Source organism: Leptonychotes weddellii, chromosome 4, assembly GCF_054177405.1.
Source record: "Leptonychotes weddellii isolate Sample4059 chromosome 4, ASM5417740v2, whole genome shotgun sequence".
NCBI classification, from domain to species: domain Eukaryota; kingdom Metazoa; phylum Chordata; class Mammalia; order Carnivora; family Phocidae; genus Leptonychotes; species Leptonychotes weddellii.
The window spans coordinates 56597294-56623127 of NC_138372.1; the positions used below are offsets into that span (position 1 = coordinate 56597294).

General features: G+C 38.5%; 1 protein-coding gene across 2 annotated transcripts in view; it reads right to left on the reverse strand.

Annotated features, from left to right (window-relative positions):
- The window catches only part of ERICH3 (glutamate rich 3), a 100602-nt gene that overhangs the window by 40674 nt on the left and 34094 nt on the right, over positions 1–25834 (reverse strand). For both annotated transcript variants that reach the window (XM_081818640.1, XM_081818639.1), the window contains exons 6-8: positions 23066–23224; positions 18299–18517; positions 5848–6028 (exon numbers count right to left, since the gene is read on the reverse strand). In XM_081818640.1, coding sequence (XP_081674766.1) covers positions 5848–6028; positions 18299–18517; positions 23066–23224 — 559 coding nt within the window. The remainder of the gene's footprint in view (positions 1–5847; positions 6029–18298; positions 18518–23065; positions 23225–25834) is intronic.

The window sequence follows — 25834 nt, forward strand, 5'->3', positions numbered from 1 at the left end:
CTAAGAATTTGCATTTCTATTAAGTTGCCAGGTGATGCTTGAGCTTCTGGTCCAGGAACCTGACTTTGAGAACCCTGATGTAGATGTCTGCTGTCCTGCATGTTTGTGAAATCCATGAGAGATGGAACTGGTCTGACTCATCTTTGTTTCCCCAGGTCCCAGGACAATGGCATAGGAGGCCCCCAATAACTAACTAATAAATTATTATTTTAACCTATTTCATAGTCATCTAGAAATACTATGTTTATACCACACTCTGCCCCTAAAAACTACCTAGATCAGTTGCAACTTGTACTAAAGAATAAAATTACTGGAAAGGTAATTCCATCATTTATACCTTAGTATTTGTGATGTAAAATTCAAACACACAAGGGAAGAGAAACTTGAAAAGTTAGCATCTGGGGAAACTAAGATACAACAGATTTAAAAATCTGCTTGTCTTAATGATATATGGACTCCTAAGTATTGACTAGAAAGCGAGTTTGACTGCTTTCTTTCCAGTAACTTGAATTGGACATTCACATCATATGATCTATTCTGCTGCGGCATCACATCCCTTAACTACCTGAGGTCCCAGCCCAGGAAGAAGGTGCAGCTAAGGAAATGCTAAGAATGGGCTCAGGAGGTGGACTTCTCGAGGTGACTGCCCTTCCATCGTGTAGCCATGTGGCTAGAGAGCGCATCCACCTATTATTCCATTCCTTTCTCTTTTTTTTCAAACTTAACTGAACAAGAATTGACACCCTCTGCTTTTCTTCCCTTGTTATTACTTTTTTAATTTTATATTTTAAAATTTAATGACACTTTCCAACCCTGACTTAATGGTTTCTGCATGGAATAATGGAAATAATATAGACCAGAGTTTAGAAGATTTGGGTCCTTGTCCTAGTTCTTCACTTATAAGTTGAATGTCCCTTGGTGGGTCACTGGACTGTTGCACTTCAGAATTCTCATATAAAATGAGGATGGCCGTGGGAGGGGGTGAAGGAGTTGGGTGGAGGGAGCGATCCAGTTTACCCACTTCACTGAGTAGCCTCACAGATTATATAATGTACAGTGTTAGAAGGCATTCTACACTATTTGTAAAACATGGTTATTCATTGTTGACTGGCAGTGGCTCGCACTGTTTTAGGCACTAAAGAGGAACTAAAATACTGAAAATAAGATCAAATATGGTCTCCTGACTCAAGAAGTTATATAATTGAGCAGAAGAGACAAAAACAATATGCCAGATTTCTAGAGTGAGGTCCCCAAATCCTCTCCCCTTAAAATTTTGTCTCTAAAATTGGACCAAAGACTTAAAACAAACTGAACAGCAGTTCAAAAACTACTGAACTTTTCATAAGAACAGAGGGAATCCCCACTCCCTCCCCCTCCCCCACCAGCATTTCATCAGCAGAGTTCGAACAGGGGAGGGCAGGCCATAAATAACCAGCAGCTTCCCTGTCAGTGGGGGCTGACTTTGTCTGGAGCAGAAAACAAAAAAGCCTCGGCCAGTGGCGTTACCAGTAATAAGTGGCAATCTTGGAGGCAAGCTAATATGGAAGTTCAGAGATCCTGCTAACTAAGACTGCAGTTGAAATTAGGGCAAGCACCCAGGCTGGTGGGCTAGCCAGAAACTTAACAGGGAGATACAGGCCATAAGGCAATTATAGACACATTTGATAAGCTCTCCACACATCCCCGGCTGATGGGAAGTGGCATGGATTGGAGTAGGCCCAACCTATTCATACATCCCTGGCCCACCGGAAGCTTGCACCCACGAACAAAGAAAACCTGGTGGAAAATAAAAATTAAAGCAGACCTGGAAACTGCCTCAACTTTGGATGGACTCCTGAACCCGTTACTTTGGGTTGAATATTGCCCTCTAAAAATCCATGACCACCCAGAACCTCAGAATGTGACCTTATCTGGAAATAGGGTCTCTGTAGATACAAGTAGTGAAGGATCAAGATGAAATCATCCTGGATAGTGTTTTGTCGAACAAATTCAATGACTGACATACTTATAAGAAGAGGACAGGACACACACAGAGACACACAGGGAAGAATGACACGTGAGGACAGAGGACGTAGAGCTGGGAGCCCTGGGCTACAAACCAGGGAATGCCATGGATTGCTGGGAATCACCAGGAGTTGAAAGAGACAAGGGAAGATTCTCCCCTAGAGCTATTAGATGGAGGATGGCCTGCTAATAATACCTGATTTTAGATGTCTGGCCTCCAGAGCTATGTGAGAATTAAATTTCTGTTGTTTTAAGCCACCAGTTTTGGGGATTTGTTACATTAGCCCCAGGAAAGGAATACACCCACACACAGATCGGTGGGGGCTGTACTTTATTCAAAGTCTTCTGACTTTGTACTAGGTCAAAGTTTTTGAACACAACCTCTGACAAATCACTAGAGATCAATAAACTATGAAAACACAGAGACAACCCAAGGAGGCCAGCCTAAAAAATAAAAAGAGATAAAATCTAAGCAGAGACACTACACTGGCTGTCTACCAAGGAGAGGGGGCATGGATTTCAGAGAAGTTACTAAACAGACAACAACAAAAAGAGTGAGAACAATAACCTTCAAGAGGCAAAAGTCAGAATCCAGAATCCACAGTTGCTGTAACACATGATCGAAAATGTCCAGTTTTCAACAACAAAAAAATCAAAAGACATGTATGTAAGAAGCAGAAAAGTGTGGGCCATATTCAGGGGGGAAAAAGCCATCAAATCCACTCCTAGGCATCTGCTCAAGAGAAATGACCAGATGTCTACACAAAAACTTGTATCTGTATATTCATCACAGCATGATTTATAACGGTCCCAAATTAGAAACAGCATAAATGTACATGTAGTGGATGGAATACATTCGGTGGTATCAGAAGAGGGCAACCATTGATAACGGCTGTGAATAGATGACTCTCAGAAACATCAGGCTAAGTGAAAGAAGCAAGACACAGATGCTGCCTATTGTATGATTCCATTTATACGAAATGTCCAGAGAAGACATATCTGTAGAGACTGGAAGCAGATCAGTGGCTGCCAGAGGCTGGCTACAGAGAGTGAGGTTTCTTTGCCAATGAGCACAAGGGAACTTTCTGAAGTGACAGAGATTCTAAAACTGGTTTGTGCCAATAGCTGCACAACCCTATAAAACGCTTAAAAATCAGTGCATTGTACACTCACAATGGGTGAATTGTGGAATATAAGTTACACCTCAATAAGCGTATTTGTAAAAATTAAAAAGTCAATATATATAACAAGTAAGAGAAAAATAAAAAACATTTACTCTAAGTCACAGTGTAATGAAATGCTTCGGGTTTCAGGGGAGATTCAGAGCCCCGGCCATGGAGAGAGGGATGAAACACAGCAGAAGTCGGCTGAGAAAGCCTCAGAGCCTCAATGTGAATCTTACGAGATGGATAAAATTTGAATTTAAAATCCTATCTTGAATTTAAAATCCTTTGTCCTATTGCAGACAAAGGAATCGCGCTCCAAAAGACAAGATAACAGCATGGGGGTGGGGAACCAGTGAAGCAGCTGGTTTGTGAGGGAGTAACGAGGAATGCACAAATCGGTACAAAGGATCAGGTTATGAAAATACAGGAAAAGGGGGCAGAAAAGGAAGGGATTATAAGAGGGTCAGAAAAAAGAAAAGTTACTTTGTTCTTTGTACCCACATGAACCCAGGAGGCCAAGGTTTGCCTTGTTTGAAAGGATGAACATGGTAAATAAAAATGCCCATGAAGAACTGTACTCTTCACAAGTAGCAGAAATACTTGGTGACCTCATAGGTGTACATAATAAACAATCAATATGTGGCTTGATGTCTAAAATCAAACTGTAAGACATCAATGAATTACTAGGGGAATAAAAGATGCACTTGCCACATTCCTAAATAATTAATTTTATTGTTATTTCTCATCCAAAAGCAAGACAAATTAACAAATGCCACATTTTTAATTAGTTTACTGCTCCAAGCAGAATGTTAAACGCCTTTTTTTTTTTTTTAAACAGAACTCTTCTAAAAACCTATTCACATTTCACTGAATCATGCACAGCTTTGATTTGTAAAACGGGCAGATTCTTTTCAGCCCAGCTAAATTGCTAAGATTGCTGAACCACAAGTCAACTCTGAGCCACCCAACTTTTCAATTTTCAACAATTACTTTCCTGGCAATCAAAGGGCAAGCTGAGACAAAATTATTATGTGGACAGGATTCAATTATTTAAGTCCCCATTCCATTCTGTTATTTAATTCTGTCCAATGACATAACAAAAGTCAGTCCCAGGATCAATAGGTATGCAAAACAACACTTAGCCAAGTAACACTCTCCCTTACTCTTTGGTTTTGCACTGTTACCGCAGAGTATATGTGGTCTTCCTGAAAACATTCAGCTAGCTAAGCCTTGTTCTTATTTTTGTATGTACCACGTTTTCCAGCAGGCAAATAGACAGACAGGCACTGTCTTGAAGAAAGCGTGATCCAAGACCCAGGAAAAGTTTCATTCCGTTCATTCCAATTGTAGACTATAGCTAATTTCAGCAATTCTTCTATATTAACACTTGGAAGCTGCACTTTCAAAAATTAAGTGTATCTATCCCACTATCATTAGGGGTTTCCTACCTCTCATATTACGAAAATGTAGGAAACCCTTTGCCACTAAGAACAGCTAACTGAGCAAGGGTCCTGCGCCTAATCAGAGGTCCAGGATCTGCTCTTGACCAGGCCCCAAGCTGTGCGTGCGACCTTAAGAAGCCATCGTACCTCTGGACTTCTCTCATTTTCCTCATCTACAAAATGGCAGGAATGAACTCTCAAATGCTATGACAAAATGGCAAAGTAAATTACATTTCAGCCAGGTATATAAAATGGGGAAAAATAGTTTCTAGCATTATTTTTTATAAATAGGTTTTATAAATCTTTATCAAGTTAAAACATTCAAATGTTTACTCTTTCTTATGTTGGAAAGTTTTAAATATTTAATCCCTAAATCTGTCTAGTTTCTTTTTAAGTACTTAAAATTTTTAGAATTAACAGTCACTATTTTTGAGTGATGAGGGAAATCAGAAAAGCCAAAAGTAACAATTCCATTCTTGCCCCTAACTCCTAAGACTCCCTAAACTTGTATCAAGATTGCCCAAATATAAGTATTTCTTTTACTTAGTAAAAATGCAATTGCTTTCTAAACAGAGTTTCTTAAGCAAGGAAATAACAAATATAATCCTATAACAACTTGTCTTTTTAATTGCTATTCCACACAACTAAATATTGATGAAAACCACTTCAGTACAATATGTGAAACCCTATATTGGATATAAAAATTATCTTCTGCTAAGAAACATGGATTTATGATCAAATGAAAGCAGAAATGTACTAAAATCCATCTAGCCAAATTCCGCACCAAGTTATTTAGGTGTGATTCATCCTGAACTTTATTGGATTTGTGATTTTATCTCAACATTTTTCTAAAGAACAAATTGCCAATCTGGTATTTTTCTCTTAGAATAACGTATGATATAATTCACTATGGCAGGCCAAATAGTTAACTTGTAATTTGGGGGACAGTTTATTCGTGCAACATTTTAATGATCATATATCTCTATCCCAAAATTAATCTGTTACAGGGTTAAATCACTCCAAATTCTTTCTTCCACAATCTGCAAGAGTAATTGCTGCTTCGGTTTCAATCATGGAGCAGTAAATCTAGATTTACTTTGAGGCAGCTGGTTTATAAGTCCCTGGATACGCATAATTTCATAGAGTGATTGAAGTCATTTTGATATGATATCAATGATAGTTTATCTATAGCATCAATTTTAAGCAACTTAAAAAAATTCAAATTTTATATGTACCTTTTTCAAGTAGTTTGCCTTTGTAGACACAAAGGTTTTCCCCACCACAATGCTGTTGATAAACTTTTATTTCATCCCGAAAGTCTGGGTGATCATGAGACAGGTGCACGGTTTTCCCCAAATAGATCATTGTAATAGCTGCATTGCTATGCGGTGGTGTTTTATGAATCTTTCTTGAATCCTAGAATCAACAAAAGAAGGGGGCTTATTAATTAATTACCTTCTAATCAGAGAGAAATGATACTGTAATAGGAGGAGTAGAAAAGGCTCTTCCCTAGCAATAAAACCTTGATAAAATGTCAGTCTTCCTAGTGTACAAAAAGTCAAGCCAGTTACCAAAGAAATCTCTCTAACAATTATATGCATTTTGGCTTTGTATTTTTAATATAAATGCCAGGAATCTGGACAAAGTTTGTCTCTTTTTATTTTACCTGTGTGTGATATTTTACATAGTATCAGTGACACTAAGAGGAAACCGCTCTTGGTTCTTTCAGCTGGTTCTCAGATAAAGATTCAAATCAAATTAATTAAATATTGGTGACATAATTTTGTTCTAATTTGATTGATTTTGTGATTTAGCAACTGTTTTTTGCAATTGAGTGCTTTATCTTTACACTTGAGCACTGACAATGTATCCTTCCCTGATCTTCTTCTATGTGAGAGGGGGATGGCACATGTTTGATTCCTTCTAGGGTCACTCTGAGGATTAGAGATGTGTGTTACATGCCTAGGACTATCCATCTTTACAGGAAGCATTCATTCAATGAAGAACCAACATTATTAATATTATTTCTCATATCAAACAGTAAACTCAACAACAAGAGCAACAACAAAAACCCTGTTCTATGGTGTTCACACATTCATTTATAAAATAAACAATGAATTGAGGGGTGCCTGGGTGGCTCAGTTGGTTAAGCGACTGCCTTCGGCTCAGGTCATGATCCTGGAATCCGGGGATCTAGTCCCACATCGGGCTCCCTGCTCAGCAGGGAGTCTGCTTCTCCCTCTGACCCTCCCCCCTCTCATGTACTCTCTCTCATTCTCGCTCTCTCACATAAATAAATAAATAAATCTTTAAAAAAATAAAATAAAATAAACAATGAATTGATATGCCAGAGATGAAAAGAAATGTCCTCTGCCTGGCCTCCTCATTTATATTCTGAAGTATTTTCACAAGAGTGAATGAGCAAAGTGTTTATCTAACCTCTAAAAGGAAGAGGAGGAAAGAAGCAGGAAAAGGAAGACGAGGAGGCAGAGAAATAGTCACGGCTGGTTGAGAGACTTCCAAGAGAGCCCAGTAAGAATACTGTCGGCTCGAGAATTATACAGAGGCCAGGCAATACTTCTAATCTACTTCACTTTTCTAAAAATCAATTTTCAAACTAAATGAAAAATGTGAAGAGACCAACTTTCAGTGAATTCAAAGCAATTATCTGCATTTGATTTCATTGAATTATGGGTGCCTTGGAAACATGCATTTTTATTTTTTTAAATAACAAAGCTGCAACAAAAATTTCTGAAGGAACTACTAAAATATTTCCATCTCCAAACCCGTCCCCTTCCACTTCAGAGGATTTTTTTTTTTTTTTCTCATTCAATTCCATTTCTCTGAAGCAAGAACCAGAGGAAGTAAATCTGATTAAATGAAATTCTGCAAACGACAGTCTGGAAAGTGTAAACGGGAAAGGAAGTCCAAGATTTAAAATTTAAGTAAATTGTCTTGCCTGTGGCAAACAGAGCTCCCAAATAGAGAGGTAATCAACAACAGTAGTTCAGGGACGTCAGTAGCCATGAAGGTAAGTCAGCAACCTGGATAATTCTTTGCAGATTAGAAACATCTCCCTGAGTCACAGCTGAAAGCAAAGGGATGGTGGCAGGCCTGGCACCAAGTTGGAAAATCATGCCATGTTTGCTGTTGCCTAGGCCGCTGTGCAGCTCGACATGCATTTGTTCAGTCCAGCACATAATCACCAGCCTACGGCAAATCCGGCTCCCAGCTCCCACTAGAACATTTAGTGATAGGATGGATTAAATAAGAGCGCCTCCTTTTTTGTTAAGCAATACTTTCCAAAGTGGCATGGATTCAGAGGTAGCCCTGTGAGCTTCTGGGAGATAAGCTCTATATAAATGCAAGGTAATAGTGAGATTAGGGTGGAGGAAAAGCCTGCCTCGTAGGTACAAAATGAGGAAGGGGAAGTTGAAATGTTTAAAAGTAAAATAAAGGAAATGACAGCTCTTCACCTTTTCATTTACTCTTAATCATTTTTTTTTTTTCCTGCTAAAGTGTGTTCCTGACAGCAACATCTCTTTTCTCTTGGGTCTAGTTACTTCATTCTTTTTAAAAATATTCCCCAATTATTGCCACCATGTAACCTTTTCTGGATTCTAACAGGAGGCCCGAGTGACAGCTCATGATTAAATACATGCACTAGGAAATGAACAATTGTTTCTTTCAGTTGACTAAATTGCCTCTGTACTTACCATCTTCCAAGGTTACAAGGACCCAGAATGATGAAACTTTAGCAAGATTTCACAGCCCTTTCTGCCGTCCTCCAGCAAGTATCAAAACCTTCCATGAGAATTCAGTTCCATTTCAGGAACTGGAGCAGGGCCTCATGCCCACGCATGACTAAGGCTTATCGTTCTTACTTTCCGCACCACTTGCTTACGACTTTCCTTCTCATTTCTTTTCAGTTATCTCAGGCAAGTACAATCTGAGCTGACAAACAGTAAGCTGGTTGAGTGGTTAACTGGTCAGTTATTACATATTTGTAATATTTAGCATTCAATTAATATACTAAATTTTCACTGAGATCTTTTATCTGTGCTCAGGCCTGAGTTGGGGGGGGTGGATTTAAGAGACTATAAGGGTGTCAGAGGGCCTGTTCTTGCTGATAGCATTGGGCAGCAATTCCTTTTCATCCACTTAGCTAAGCCCTGATGAACTCCGGGCATCATGGAGTCTTACCTAGACCCCTGCAATAAATCCCTAGTTAGTAGGGCGGTCACAGAATTTATCATCCAAACTGGGAGACATAGTGAAAGAGATATTATTAATAATTATGCTAGAAGAAAAACCCCACAAATTTGAACTGTTCCAGGAAAGCTGGGATGCATAGGCACTCTACTAGCTGATCTCCCCACTTCTAGCCTGGTATCTCCCCAAATCTCCTTCCTCCTGCATATGAGAATGAACTATTATCACTAAATAGATCATGTGACTCTCCTGCTGGAAGTCTTCCAACAATCCCCAATATCCATGGGATAAGGCTCAACCTTCATCAAATAAAAAAAAAAATGTCTTATATTTTCAACTCCTCCTATCTCTCAACTACTTGCAATTTCTTTTGATACGTTTAAAGGTCCAGCAGCTGCATAATTGGAGTGGCCCAAACCCTACCCACGTGTTTTTAATCTCCAGACCCATATAACTCTATAAATCACATGGCCTTGAAACTCTTCCCTTGTATTCCTCTCACTCTCAGTAGATAAAGATGGTATCTTAATGATCTTTACGCCCCCGGTGTCTTGTCAGTGCTGACACCTAGCCAGGGCCTAATAAACATTGATCTGACTGGACACAGACATGGAACAATTAGGGATTCCACATTCTGTCCTTTGCTGAGACAAAAGCGGCGGTAAGTGGACCCCGCCCTACATCAGAAGCTTTCTGCATTTATAGGAACTCGATAGGTACCACAACATGAAAACTGATTCATGGTGTCCTGTTGAACAACACCTTTGACAAAGATTGATTAAAAGCCTGTATAGCATAATAAAAATAAAATTAAATTTAAAAAAAAAAGAAACAAGACAGAGGATCATAGGGCAAGAGAGGGAAAAATGAAACAAAATGAAACCAGAAAGGGAGACAAACCATAAGCGACTCTTGATCATAGGAAACAAACTAAGGGTTGCTGGGGGTGGGGGGGGGTGGGGGGGTGGAGGGCTGGGGTAACCAGGTGATGGACATTGGGGAGGGTATGTGTTGTAATGAGCTCTGATGGTATTATATAAGACTGATGAGTCACAGACCTGTACCCTGCAATAAATAATATATGTTAATTAATTGAATTTAAATTTTTTAAAAGGTAAAAATACCCCATATAAATCATGGGAATAAAGGGCACAGCATAGGGAATATAGTCAGATATTGTAATAGCATGGTATGGTGACAGACGGCAGCTAGACCTGTGGTGAGCACAGCATATTGTATAGAGAAGTTGGGTCACGATGTTGTATACCTGAAACTAATGTAATATTGTGTGTCAATTATCCTCAAATAAAAAATTAATTATTTGGGGGAAAAAAAAAAGCCTGTATAAGGAGCATCAGGCAATTGCCATATTGGCTCTGATTCAGGCCTCAGGGGGGAGAAAGTTCCGAAATGAGCCAGAGGAAGAGCGTGCCCGTGTTCCCTTCCTCAGGCTTCAGGAAGCCCCAGGTTGTAATAGAAACTTCTCACTATACTCAATTGGTTCCTCTCTTTCTCTTCTTTATCATGCTGGTTTTTCCTTGTTCTCTCCTACTCCCTCCTTTGCTTTTCCTATGCTTCCTACCACTGTGTAACCCGTGTCTCATGCTTATTCCTGGTCTGTCCCCCAACGCCCCCATCCTCCTGGAGGTATCGGAGCTCCAGGTTTTGAGGATGCTGAGTTGACACAGGAGCCTTCCCTTCTTCATCTCCTCAGTAGAATAAATTCAGTAAGTCTGCTCAGAGGTAGAAATTATCCAGCTGCATTTTGCTTGTGTTAAGAGGGACTGAAAAGCTTACGAGGTCTGCCCTTAAACTCCAACTGCTGCAGACCCCCAGAAGCATCTTTGGTTCTTTCTCTCGTCTATTGTTTAATTCTGCAACACCAGCTGCTAAGATATTTTGACTGTTGAATTGACATTTAAACCATTTTTCAAGTCCTTTCTAGTAATGTAGTTACCAAACCGCAATGTTAATTTTAAGCAAAAACACTGTTGAATGGAAAGGGCCTGAAATAAATCAAGCCTATATGAGATATGTTGAATTACCCTATATTAAAATCATGCTGATGCTTTCCTTTTTCATTCTCAAATCTGAGTCTACTGGTGAGGAAAACCAAGAGTAAAAAATACCGAGATAATACATTGACTAAGATGGAAATTTTTAAAAAATATTTTTAAAATAAAGTCAAACAAAAGAAATATGCAATCTCTCTGGCAAAACTAACATTTGTTAGGCTCTATTTGTTGTTGAAGAAAAGGGGTCTATGTCTGAAAGGCATAATTTATTTCCATAATATTTACATAAATTAAATAGTATAATTAAGAGTTTAATTTTTTGCACGGACAACAAAGTAATACCTGTTTATGAACACAGTACTAATAAACACTTGATTAAATGTAAGTAAAATCAAATGCCTGCCCTCAACAAGCTTCATAATCTAGGAGTAGAAGTAAATAATAAAAGTAGATGAGTATTGATACTAAGCAGAACAGAGTAAGGGGCATAAGAAAAGTAAGAAGATCCTTTTGAAGAGAGGAAGAGAAGGGACCCTATTATGATGTACAGAAATCACTACAGAACATAAAGCCTCTGACGGAGGCTGGGAAAGGTGGGTTTGATAGCATCCTTCTATCTCAGGTGCTCACAAGCAATTCACAGAGAAAGAGCATCTCTGCATTGAGGAAACACCTGACTGACTGTGATTAATATCTGCAAAGATTTGAGAGAAACAGGCTCATAGATAACTTCCATATAATTTGGGTTTGAGGATTATGAATGCAGGCTCTAAGTGTTGGTCTACTGAGTGTGTATACTTAGTCTGTCACTAACTAGTTCTGTGACCTTGGCCAGCTTATTTAACCTTACTTGCCTCAGTTTCCTCATCTTTAATATGGAGACATTATTTTATCTCTTTCCTGAGTTTATTGTGTGTATTAATGAGAGAATGTATGTAAAACACTGAGCAAAACTTCCAGCATGTGCTGAAGGTCCACTAAATAGAAGGTAGAAGCATTGTTGTTAACAGTGAATATAAGCATTTTATTATATTAAAAGCCAACAAAAGCAATTGAATAAGAATAAGTATATAGATGATTTAAAAGTGAGTGAATATCCTACCAAAAGTAATAATAGAAAAAAGCACAGATCAGAGATGGGGAAGTGGTGAACCAACCAGCTGAGGGTCCAGGGAGTAGTTGGGTTTGGCTTGGATGGGAGCAGAAAGCTGGAAAGGACTCAGTATCTGAAAGTACTTGGATGCTACTGTCTAAGCATGTCTTTGTATTCTGACGTTTTGACATCTGGGGCCTTACTGACCCTGGGGAGACTACCCCTCCCAAGACTAGCCACTTCCTAGAGATGGTAAATGATTTGCCCGGGAGAGTGCTTTTCATGGACAAACTAACCAATGGAGAGCTCACATCCACCCTCCTGCTACCTCTGCTATCTGGCCCTTAAACTCTGGGCCAGTGTTCCCCTGCCCTAAGCACCCCTGGAACAAGCAGCAGACAACTCAAGGGACAGCCTCCACACCCCAAAACCTGCCAAAATTATTCATACTATTCAATCCTAAACCTGCTTACCCTGTCTTTCCTGTTGCTTCTCTCAGAAACCACAACAAAAGCTCTTGCCCATGTTTCCCTCCCACTTCCCTAGTCTCCTGGCCAATCCTGGTGCTGCCTGTGTGGCCCCATGTGACACATGTGATGGATAACTTTATCTCTCAACTTAGCTGGGCCACAATGCCCAGAGGTGGTCAAACATTATTCTGGATAGAACCCTAATATACATGGCATGTCCCTCCTTCTGGGAATTGTAAGTGACAAACTGTCTTCAATGGTAATCATCTCTTGATCTATAGGTCTCGACACACCTGAATAATAATAAAACCTACATTTTAAAAGAACCAGGCAGAAGAATATACCTGCTTTCATTAGGAAAGAAGCTGGTGAAGGTCTTAAGCAGGGGAGGAGCATGTTGGGAGCTATTTTCTCAAGCTTCATTTAATTTCATTACAGAGAATCTGTCAATACTGAGATGGACTTTGCTTGCTCTTGTTTCCACTTCCTGCCTTTGACCCTCTGCACCCTGATTCTATCTGCTAACTTCCTACTTGTCTTTCAAAGCCCATTTCAAATGCCACCTTCTCTCCGAAGCACTCTTCAATCTCCTCAAAGCTAGCATTTCCTTCCTCTGAGTTCTCATCGTGCTTTATTTATACCACTATGATTGTACTCATCACAATGTGTCATGGTTAATTGCAGATATTTCTGACTTCCCGGCTAAACTGCAATCCTCCTGAGAATAAGGATTTGGCTTTACTCATCTTGGTAACCTCAGCACCTAGCCCAGTGCTTGTCATAATCAATAAAAGCTACATCGAGCTATTTTTTGATTTAAAGGCAGAACGTAAGTCCATAGATGACTGCAACAGCCCTGTGAAGAGTTAAGTAGCAAGCCTCTGACTCGGGGCTATAGCACTGAGAACGGAAAAGGATTATCAGACACAGGAGCCCTTGTCCAGGTGCTAGAGCTCTGCAGTCTGAGACAGCAACCACTTACCCCATTTGGCTGTGGGGCATTTGAAAGGGGCTCATCGGAATGAGATGTGCCATAAATATAAAATGCTTACTGAATTTCAAAGACGTAGTATGAAAAAAATTGTATGATACTCATTAAAACTCATACTGATTACATGTTGACATGACATTATGTTGAATATACTTGATTAAACAAAGTATGTTAATAAAATTACTTTCACATGTTTCTTTTTACATTTTTTAGTGTAGTTCTTAGAAAATTAAAGTTGCATATGTGGCTTGCATTACATTTCTATTGGACATCTCTGGAAGACTTAGCAATTAACTGATGTGTGATGCAGACAGAAGGAAGCCTAGGTTTTGAGCCTAGATTTTGAGATTTTATTGGGGAAAAGGTCGTGCTTTATGAGATACAAGGCAACTGAATGGAGAAGCTGGCTTAACCATGTCAAATTTGAGCGGCAGTAGAACCTACCAATCAGGCACCAGTAATTGCACAGGGCTCATGGGAGGTCTAAGAGGGGGGGGAGGGGGCCTGGACCAGATAGAGAGAAAGCCCAGACTAGTTCATGCCTGGAGAAGCTCCATTACACAAAACACGTAAAAAATAAAAACCAACTTTGTTTTGTTTTTTTAAATTAATAACCATAATGATTAAGTAGGCTCTTATTTGAAAGCCTGTATTTTCACATTTATAAACACTATTACGGGGCCATTTCCATTTTAATAGGCTGCTATATAGAGTAGGTGACCAGCAATACAGTATGAGGACATGAAAATCTGGAGATGTGGAGGTAAACCTCAGAGCAAAATCTAACTAGTCTCGTGGATTCTGTAAAAGCGGTATAAAAGCTCTGCTGGTCTTACAGTGAAAGGAAACAAAGCAACAGGGCATAGTAGCAACTTGCTGGGCTGTAAGATCTACCACACCTTGTCATTTGGCTCCATGGATCATCTCCTAGAGACACAGAACACAGAAGGCAGGGACTGTGCTCTGCACATTCCTAGAGGAACAGGTGGTGGGTCACCAGCAAGCCATATCTCTTTGCCTTTTCCCTCCTCTTTTTATTTTCCTTCTAAGAGTATTTGGAGGATGTTTTGAGGATGGCAGTCATAAAATGAGTGAATTTAATGTGTAAGTTACATGCTACATAAATAATTTAAAGGCTAAAGTTTAAACTCAAAGATATTAAAAGGCTGAATGTAAAAGGAATATATATTCTTTGCTAATATAAAGAAAATTAGTACTGTGAGACAAAGGAGATTTCAAGGCCAAAAGTAATGTGATTAAGAGGATCATTTTTTAAATCATAAAGAATCACCTCACCAGTAAGATAGAGTAATCCTAAAGCTGAGAGCATACAACCAGGTAGTCTCAACATTTACAAAGTAGAATTTGACATAATTACAAGGAGAAATGGACAGATCTACGATTACAGAGAATGAATTATCTCTAGAACTCAGGAACTGAGAAAGCAGATAAAAAAGAATGCTAAGCATATAAAAACAGGAATGACATAATTAACTTCTTATCTATTGGGCATTTGTAGAACTCTACTCCCAACAGTAAGAGACTCATTTTCTTTACAAAAACTGAACATATATTAGCCCACAAAGAAGTCTCCACAAATACCGAAGAGTCAAAATCCTACAGAGCAAGATGCTTTTGAAAAGTAACATTTAGTGAACACAAAGGAAGTTCTTAGAATTTAAAAAAGGCACCAGAAGAAAAAACTCAGAATGTGTGGAAGATAAAACTGAAGAAATCTCCATCAAGTAGAACAAAAAGACAAAGAAATAGAAAATAGGAGAGAAAAAGATAAGGATATTAGAGCATTAGTGTAGTAGTTCTATCATTCCCCAAATAGAGAGAATAGAAGTTTGGAAATGGAAACAAAACAAAAGACCAGCTCAGGCTGAAACCTCATGACTCAGAAAGACAGACATGCTAAGGTCTGTCGAAGCCAGGATGCCAGCTGACACCAACCCATGTTGCTAACCTTGGTGCAGAATGTTCAGGGGAAGCTGGCTCCCGTGCCTATCTGTGCTTCCCTTGTCATGACCACAGACTGGAGAAGTCACTTCTCTCCTCTGTGCCCAGCTACAGAAGCCCATTCCCCTGACCATATTCCTGCTGGGCATCCGGTGGCCACACACTCGTCCACACTAGGACCTGAATAGATGCCCTGACCCTGGTGAGCCCCATTTTCCTAGGAAACACTCATGACTTTCCCTCTCCGACTTCTCCAGAAAAGGCTCTTAAAACTGTCAAGGAACCAGACTCAGACTCGGAGGTTCCATTTCAGCTTATTATTCCTGTAAATATTGTTCTTTCATTACAATGCTAGATTTGAGCTTATGTCTGAAGTTTTGTGTATATAAATGATAGAGCTTCAAAGAAAAACAGGACTCAGTTAACATAGAAGTCAGTAGGATGGTTGCTCTGGGAAGAAGTAAGAGATGTGATGGGGCAGGAAATGGGGGCTCAGGCTATGCAGCAGGGCTCTACTTTGTTAAGAAATAATGATGTGTACATGGCTGTTTGCTTGATTACTGTTACTTAACTTGCACATATAGATTTTTTTTAAGATTTTATTTATTTATTTGAGAGAGAAAGAGCACGAGCAGGGGGAGCAGCAGAGGGAGAAGGAGAAGCAGGCTCCCTGTGAGCAGGAAGCCCGATGTGGGGCTCGATCCCAGGACCCTGAGATCATGACCTGAACCAAAGGCAGACGCTTACCCGACTGAGCCACCCAGGGGCACTGCACATATAGATTTAATATGTTCTTATGGTTTAGGAGATATTTAAATCTTTTTTTAAAAAAAAGTATGACTAGGTACAGTTTATCTCAGTAATACACTTTAAAATCCGAAAATCTAATGCTGCCAGCATGTGAATATAATGAGGAACTCCCTGTTTCCACTACGCAGAGGCCACATCCTTCAAGAGCACGTGTTTGCTGGCTTAGTGGAGGGAGAACACCACCAGCATGCATAGTTCAGAAGTAAGTTAGCAGATGGGGTAGATTTTATTATTGCTCCAAATATTCACTGCCCCACTCTGTGAGAGGATCATACTTCCTACTGCATTGCCGTCATGCTTTGGCAATGGAATTCAAGTATACGTGACATGTTTCACACTGAGTGGAATCTTAGAAACATTCCGTGGTTCTGTTGTCCATGAGGGCAGCATGCCCCAGACAGGGTCTGTCCCTCCAGTCTGGGTCCCTGAATTGCAGCAGACCAACACAAGATGATAATGGGACCAAGCAATAAGCCTTGCTCTTCCCTTGTGCGGCCATTGCTGAAGTGCCAGTGGCCAAAATGAAGCTCAATCCCTTTGTGACTTTTGACCAGAGCAAGAACCGTAAACGGCATTTCAGTGCACCTTCCCACATCGTAGGAAGATCACGTCTTCCCCTCTTTCCAGAGAGCTGAGATAGAAGTACAGCATTGGATTCATGCCTGTCTGAAAAGGGGGTGAAGTACAGGTTGTGGGAGGACCAAACTGGCACAGTTGTCCAGGTTGACAGGGAGAACAGGCCATATACATTGAAGGAGTGCCGCGAGAGAAGGCGGACGGCACAACCGTCCACGTGGTCATTCAGCCTCACAAGGTGGTCATCACTGGACTGAAATTGGACAAAGACCACAAAAAGATCCTTGAATGGAAAGCCAAATCTCGCGGAGCAGCAAAGGAAAGAGGACAAATAGAAGGACGAGACGATTGAGGAGATGCAGGAATAAAGTAATCTTATATACAATTTTAAATGAAAACTGTTAAAAAGAAAGAAACCTTTGTCATTGTAAGCTGAGTTGCCCAGGGTGGTTTGTTAGATGAAGCTACCGTCCACCACACCTCAGAGAACTTCGCAGTAAGAGAGGAGTAGACGACTCCAAGGCTACAGCCTGTGAAGAGAGGATCCCGTCACTCTGTGCAAAGCCTGGGGATGCTGACAGACAGCGATGAATTTTACAGGGAGGAGGAAAATCCAAATCAGAGAGAATGATGGGCAGTGGAAAAAGATACAATCGAGGACACAGGGTGGAAGTGGGCCTCAGACACCAGGGATACAATGTTTTGTCCAAAACCGTAACCATGGAAGAAAACTGGGGAACATGGAATTGAAAGGAGACAATTTGAGCAAGTGCATGCAAGACAGGTCCAGTGTTTTGAGGCCCTTGATGAGGATAGCTGCCGGGTCGGAGTGAGGCGGGTTTACAAGAGCCAGCATGCAGTCCGCCTGCCGGCCAGCACTGATTCTCAACCAGTGAAATGCAGACCTCCAATCCGCTAATAACCACAGAAGTTATACCTAATTACTATTAGTTGTATATTTACACAGTAAAAGCTAAGAGATCTGCCTTCATACCAGCCTGTATCTATATAAAGTCTAACTGGCCGTAGAACTATTTTCTTCGGCATTTTGAGAAAATGAGTACAACCAGCTACAATATTTTCAAAGAACATTGAAAGAAAATATTTTCTAAATATTATACAGTAATTTTCCAAAAATCATTAAAAGGAAGCTTTGATAAGATATTTTATATGGCATATTATGCTTGGGGGTATACTTAAGTTCCTGAATTTTCACAAATTAAATGTTAAAATACTTCTGACAACATGTGATTTAATGGGCAAACTGAAGGAAATAAATAATTTAGAAATGGGCAAAGTACAAACTAAATTTGACCACAAGATTTAGTGGACTTTTTAAATTAATTGTGCTAAATTAGTTACTGAATGGAGCTACTCAAGTATTTGATTTCAGATTCATCCAAGCTTACAATTACATTTATGAAATTATTATATTTATTTTTACAAGGCATTTTGCATTTGATTTCACTAGATTCATTTGTATCTCACATCTAGAAATTTAATAGCACAATGTAATCTATGCTAAATTAATAAAAGAAAACTTGATTCCATATTCACCCTGGTAAAGAGAGGATCTAAGCCATCTGGAGCAGTGGTTGGACGAAATCTTCTCCTTCTCCATGACTCAAGTCTATTTTCCCTTATGATTCTTCCACTGGGGGGAGGAGGTGCAGGAGGAATAGGCATCATGTAATTGTTAATGTTTGGAAGTTGATAGCGATTCACTCCCTGTGAATTGTCCATGGAGTTCTTGAACTTCATCACTGCCTTCTTGCCCTGTAATCACATTTCACGACATAACAGCCAGTAAAACAGAAGTAGTCACCAATGTAACCCAAAATTAAAGACAAGACCGCATGATTTACATTGCACATAAATACAACTGACATTAATAGGCGAACTCAAACACTTCATTTTTTAATTGAAAAATGGCATTTTGTAGTATCCATAGCAAGTTAAATTTTCGTGACTTTCTAACCTTATTGAAGTATACTTTTATGACAAATACACAGTGATGGCATTTTTATAGTACTTTGGGATTTTTCCTCAATAACCCATTAAATCTATGGGGACCCAGTACAATTAAACAATTTAAAATCAAGGAGTTGGAAGTATTGTACTTTGAGGCAGGGTTGGATAGCCCATTTAACAATGGAGTATTAGTACTTTTTCCACATTGATTTCATCCATGCAGGGGTTATAATATTCCTTGATAATATAATATCATGGAACCAAATGCAGATTCTGACCCAAAGATTATTTTTTCCTACAAATTCAACTTGTAGGAATAAATCCTACCAAGATAACTGCACAATATGTTGATGTAAATGTGTAAAAGGATACACACACACACACACACACCCCAAATTCAGTTGAGCCATCAAGTCCATCAATAGGAGAATATTTAACTAAATTTTTTTTTTGTCTTTGTAATAGATTCTCATCAGGCTTCAAAGAGAATAGTATGAATCTATTCATCCTGACATAAAAAGGTCCATGAGATGTGATCACAATTTCTTTTAAATAAATTTGTATGTGGATTTTGATAAAATCAGGGATGACTGGAAGACTTTAAACTAAGGGTTGCCTTTGGGGATTTGGATTATTGGGAGATATCATTTTCCATCTTACATATCTTTGTATTATTTGAAAAACTGTATCTCTGTATTAATCAAAAATAGAAAAGCACCAAAGGTGTAATCAATAATCATATCACATTTTTCAAATATATTTGAGTCTTTGAATTTTCATAAATTGGTCATTTTGTGCATCTGAGGTAGTTTTCCAAACTTTAAGGCATCTTTAATCACTTTATCCATTTACCCACTTTTACCAATTTATTTGGTATGGTTTTTTCAGCCAGTTTATTCTTTGAGATGCTTAAATATAGTGAAAAGTTATTGTTAAGAAAGGAGAGTCTTTCTCCAAACATTTCTCATTGCTAAGTAAGTAAAAGCAGGATAAATAAAGGCACGTATAGGCCATATTTTGATTGCAAACATTTATGTGAACAGAAAGGGATTTAAATAGATATTCACCAATGAATTTAGAATTGTTAAAATAGGTGATATTGCAGGTGCTATTTATGTTCTCATTTTTCTTTTCTCACATTTTCCAATTTTTCTGTGATGGTGTGCATTGATACTGTAATAACAAATATAAACTAAGTGAAAATAATAAGAACAATAAAATCAATGAATCCAGAACTTTGGGACTTGGGAGATTTTTTAAATTATTATTTCTAAGTAGTTATCGGTCAATTGTATGCCTTACTTGGAAATGGTTTAATAAATTTTTAAAAAATTAACATGCCATTCCTTACCTTGCTTTTTTTAGTCCACAGTGTCTTAGACATCTTTCCATGCTGGTAAAAATAAGTTTACCTTTTTTTTTTTTAAACATACTTTCATAAACTATGTTTTTAAACAACATCCTATTAAATTGTTAGGTGTCTTAAATTGTTCACTATTACGAATATTATAATACTGAGTACCCTTGAATCTCTTTCTTTTCACATATGTGTATATTCCTAAAATAAATTCCTATATATAAAAATGCTTGAGCATGTTCATTTAAAATATTGAGAGATATTCCCACATTGCCTTCACAAACAGATATGGTAATTTCTATACTTATCAATAGTGTATGAGAAACTCTCATTGTAAGGATAATCATTTTTAATTAAGTCACAATTTTTACTCAGTCGCATCTTAACCACCCTGTTTTTGACCAAATTGCTTTTGCCTAAACTGAAGACTTTCACTCCTGATACTTAGAAACTTGCTTATGTCTGTTGTCCCTTCCAACAATTCCCACATGCATAACTTTTACTTTTTAAGAAAGCAGTAGGGGGCGCCTGGGTGGCTCAGTTGGTTAAGCGACTGCCTTCGGCTCAGGTCATGATCCTGGAGTCCCGGGATTGAGTCCCGCATCAGGCTCCCTGCTCAGCAGGGGATCTGCTTCTCCCTCTGCCCTCTTCCCTCTTGTGGTCTCTGTCTCTCATTCTCTCTCTCTCAAATAAATAAATAAAATCTTTAAAAAAAAAAAAAAAAGAAAGCAGTAGGAATTTAGTGGGTACTCACTACATACTCAGCAATCATGAAGGCTACTATTCTTTAGAAATTTTTTGTCTGATTTTATATTAAATCATCTTCGTCATCAATGCCATGGAAAAATTACATGTCTTCTGGCAGTACAGTTTGCCTGTGTACATTACAGTATAAGCTCCAATAAATTAGAGACTTTTGTCTGCCTTGATAATTGATGTATCACTAATGCCTAAAGCAGAACCTAGTCCATAGTAAGTGCCCAATAAATATTTACTGAATGAAAAGTGTAAGTTTAGCTAGTTTAAATCAAAATGGAATTGATCTAAATCTTGTCAGCCTAAGTAAGCTACTATTAAGTGCTTATCCCTCAATCACTCATACCCCAAAACTTGAGAATAGGAAAATAAAAGGCCCTATGCAGATTTAACTAATAAATCCACCCAATGGCTCAGAGCAGAATGGGAAAATCAGCTAAAGGGGGAAAAAAAAAATCCCTCCCTAGCCAGCAGAACTTGAATATTACTTGATTAGTAGTATTTACATATCTAATAGGAAAAAGTATCTATCAAAGTATAGGAGCTTAGATAAAATAATAAAATCACCTTGGCAAATGTGGAACATACCCATCCAAGCACTATCTAGGGGAGAGAAAATCCCACCCATTGGACTTTAAATATTTCCAATCCTAATGGCAAAGTTACCCCTGGAAGATACAGGGATTTAGCCAAAGACCTTTGAGTTTTCTGGTACCTTTGGCAAGCCCATTCCTAAGATGAAATAGGTACATCAAGCCATTTTAACCTGATTCCATTCCCCTATATACCCCCATTCTGATTCTATGCTCACTAGGCAACCTTCTCATTGTGATCTGGCTTCTCATGGAGGTCTGTCTATAGGGGGATAATGGACTGCTTCTACAGCTTTGATTATTTGATATCTGGTGAATTAATGGCCCCTGATTATGATTTGGCTGCTGATTTTGGTTTACTATAAGGAGACAAATGAGCTTGTTCTGTGTTATTCTTGTTAACTTGAGACAATCTCTCAGGACCTGTCTGTTCCTGGACACTAGCTGAAACAGGAAATCTCTAGGCTTTCAATGTGGACACCAGATCCTAAAGTGTCAGCCTAATTGACTTATGACCCCACAAGCTTCTGCCTAGACTTAAGTACTATTCCCTAGACAAAGCTCTACCACTCTTGGTTTAATTTTTCCTGTTTCTAGGAAAGTACTATTAAATTAACTAAAATAAGGTTTGTGGAAAGTGCTTCATAAGCTGAAAAGCATATTAAATGGATAAATATTAGTTATTATTTTTAGAGTTATATTATACTTTTATTATGAAACACAATCATTTGTTTATCTGGATTAATTTCTTAGTATCAAGGTTATCTGTCAGTTCTAGACAGAAATATCTTAATTTCAAAAAAAAGAAAAAATATCTTAATTTCATATGTCTTATTTTTCTAATAAGAAATGGAACGAAATTCATCCATTTGAACACAGTGACAATTGTTCTCATGACACAGGCTCTTTCTTAAGCTGGCAAATGTTTCTTCTTCATATTAGAAATACAAACGATACCCTCCCTAATTACTGAATGTCTTAATTATTCATCCTTGTTTGAGTAACTTGTAATTTTACGTTTACCATGTTTCCCTCCAGTACTCTGTTAAAATAAAATTACCAGAGACATAACCTTGAAAAGGAAGCAAAGTCAAGCTCCTATGTGGATTAATTCACCATTTTTTAAAGAGGGACATTCTTTTTCTTCTATATCCAACCTTCTCCAGAGTCAAACTTGAAGCAATTTCATACACTGATGGTAAAGTAAGTCAGCATGCAAATGCAAGCCTATTCTTGGAAAGTTTCACTTTCTAGGTTTCATGCATTTAAAATTTAGAATCAGTCAACACTGGGTCTATTCTGATAGAAGTCATATCTGGCTACAAGAAGTTTCTCTTTGTTTTTCATACAATCGTTCAGATTAATGAAAGATAACCTTATATTATTACAAATCTATTCCTTACTCATTTTGCTTAATAGCACAGAAATTATAGGCCTTCCAGTTAAAGATATAATTAAACAGAAGTACATAGTAAATGCTTAATAAGTGCACAATATAAATTTCACAGAAGTACACAGTAAATGCTTAATAAGTGCACAATATAAATTTCACTGAGTAGATTAATTGAATTTTCCATCTTAAAACCTGTGATAATCTAATACTCTAATGAAGAATAAAAAGAGATTTCTTGAAGAAGTAACATTTACCCCAATGGGAAATGGAGCTTCATTTTCCAGCAATGAGGTTTTCGATCTGGACCCCGAAGTTATTTTTGGAACAGTTCCTACTGCAGGATTACTGGGAAGAGGCTTTAATCGAATTGGAGGCTGCATATTTCCTGGGGCAGTGTATGGCCGAGGGGCTGTCTAGACAATTAAGGAAAAAAATTCCATTTAAATTAGTATCTTGACATGTTTCCAGAACCAATTAATAACCCAACAAATTGCTTAGAGTAATTAATGGTGCCTTTTTACTGAACAGATTAAACTTTAATTATATCCTTCCATTATACATAGCCTTATGACCCAAAGTATTTGTTAAAACATATGGCGTGGAAGTCCTCTACATAACTAAATGCCACAATTATAGAGTATTCTAGACAAAGGAGATGTTCTCTGTTAGGGTCCTGTATTTTATTCATTTTGTAAACTTGCTGACAATGCCTAATTTATTCAGTGCATAAAATGGCTTGGCGCAATCAAATGTTACCTTGAATAATGTTCCTATTTTAGAGATCTAAAGGAGTATGATTGGAATGGACTCGTTTCCGTTTAAATGTTTTCAACATAAACTACTGTAAGTCCTTTACATCTCCAGAATGGTGCTGAAGTAAAAGCAGACGATACGATTCAAAAAGAGGAAAGGCGATGCTTAACTATAATATATTACCATTCATTCAACTTCTCCCTTGAAATACCAGGAAAGTAAAAATGAAAAACAGTAACTGGCAATTAGAAAACCCTGTGTGAAAATGAAGATGTTTTCCAGACTGGATATTTTCCATTTGCTCCTCTTCTCTGCCTTCTCTGCCCTGCTCTGCCATCTGGGAGTCATTTCTTTATGGACTACACCTACTATCTCCGGATTCCAGTTGGACTTGGCCACCGAAAGGCACTGGCAGGAGATCAGAAGACAAGAGGCAAGGGTCTTAATTCTCCTGAACCCTTCCCACCAAGGTTGTGATGGGCCAGGTGGGTCCCTCTACCCGAGTCCACAGCTCCTGTCAGGCAGTCCTCTCCTAGCTTGTAAGGACTGCCTGCTGGTGCTGGTACCCAGTCCTTCCCTCCCTCTCTCTGGCTTAGGTGCTGTGCTTCCCAGGTGCTGACCCCAGCATGCTGAATCCCCAGTTGGTTTTCCTTAACCCTGACGGCTTCTTTGTAAATAGTTTCTTTATTAAACTCTTCCTAATTACCCTACTTGTGTGAGCCATCTGTTTCCTGCTGAGACCCTGACTGGTGCATTTTCTAATCGAGAATGTACTGCAGAGAATACCAAAAGTACCAGTCCGGAGCATTAGAAATGCTGTTTGTGGCACTGACAGAACACTGTAAGTTTAGTATAAAGATCAGCAATTATTCAAAAAGAAAAAACCAAAAAACCAAGGCTTTTGGCCCTGTTGTTCTATTACAAGAAAAAGTTGGAAACCTGTTAAGAATAATACATATGTATTTGGGTAAGAGGGTTTGAAGCCTGGCATGTAAATGACTCATGAGTAAGGCTTAATGCACTGACTCAAGCACAGTGAACAACAAATATTCAGCTCTGGAAAAGTGTTGTGTAAATCCATAAAAAAACGATGACAGGGCAGCTCCTACCACCAAAAACTGGTCTGAGTGCCATCTTGACAAGCATGCCATATGTTGCCAAATGTCTGATTTTGTTAAGTCAACATTCATTGGATTCCAACTATAGGCAGTATGAGAAAATTGAAAAGTAATTTTTAACATCTAATGGCAATACATGAAAGTTAATGCCAAATAAGCCACGCAGATACTGCCAAACAGACAATAACAAAAATAACAGAATATCTAAGACCTAATAGAACTCAGAACTAAATGTTATTTGGAAAAAACCAATGAGACCAGGAAAAATTCAAGTTTTCACAGAAGCATTTTATCCAAATGTATAAGCAAGAGAAGAAAACGGATGAGCAGAGAAGAAGAATGATAAATTTGAACATCCATAGGTAGAAAGCCAGTTGTTAGACAGACGTGGGAAGGGTAGCGAAAATAATATTCCCCAATATCTGTTTTTCTTTCTTCACTAGTAATAGAATTTTTATCAGGGAACATGGCTATCATAAATAAAGGCTATATTTCCCAGCATCTCTTGCAATTCTGTACAGATATATGCCTCAGTTTCTTTCGGTCAATAAGATGTGAACAGAAGTGACATATGAAACCTTCAGATCATACCTTTAGAAGTGTGCTGTCACTTTCCCTTTACTCCCTTCCCTGTAGCTGAAATATCCACATGGTGATCTGCAATCTTGGCTTATGTAAATGAAGACAACACACTAAGTTTGGCAGATTAATGACAAATTAGGAGTCTGAGCTTTTGAAGACTTGATAGAGTAGAGATGAGCACACCAGCTGAGATTCACATAAGTGTGTTGGGGTGGGGAGGGCATCCTTATGTTTAAGTCATTGTTATTTTGGGTCTCTGCACACAAACCTATTTATTTCATGACCAATACAGAAAGCCAAGTGGATTGACTAAGGCAACATCTGATTTAAAGAAACAGGACATGAGACTACATGAGCCAAAAGGCAAAATGTCTTTAAACCCACAAAGATAAATCAAACTAAAGGTTTCTGAACAAGGGAATCAGTTCACCCAAAAGAATTCTTTTGAACTCTGTAAAACAAATACGCCTAAGACTCTCTCCTGTCAAGTAATTCCACTGAACACAAACACATTGAAAATCTAACGTAGGAATTCAAGAAAGCAGGTTACTATAAACTAGAATATGATCT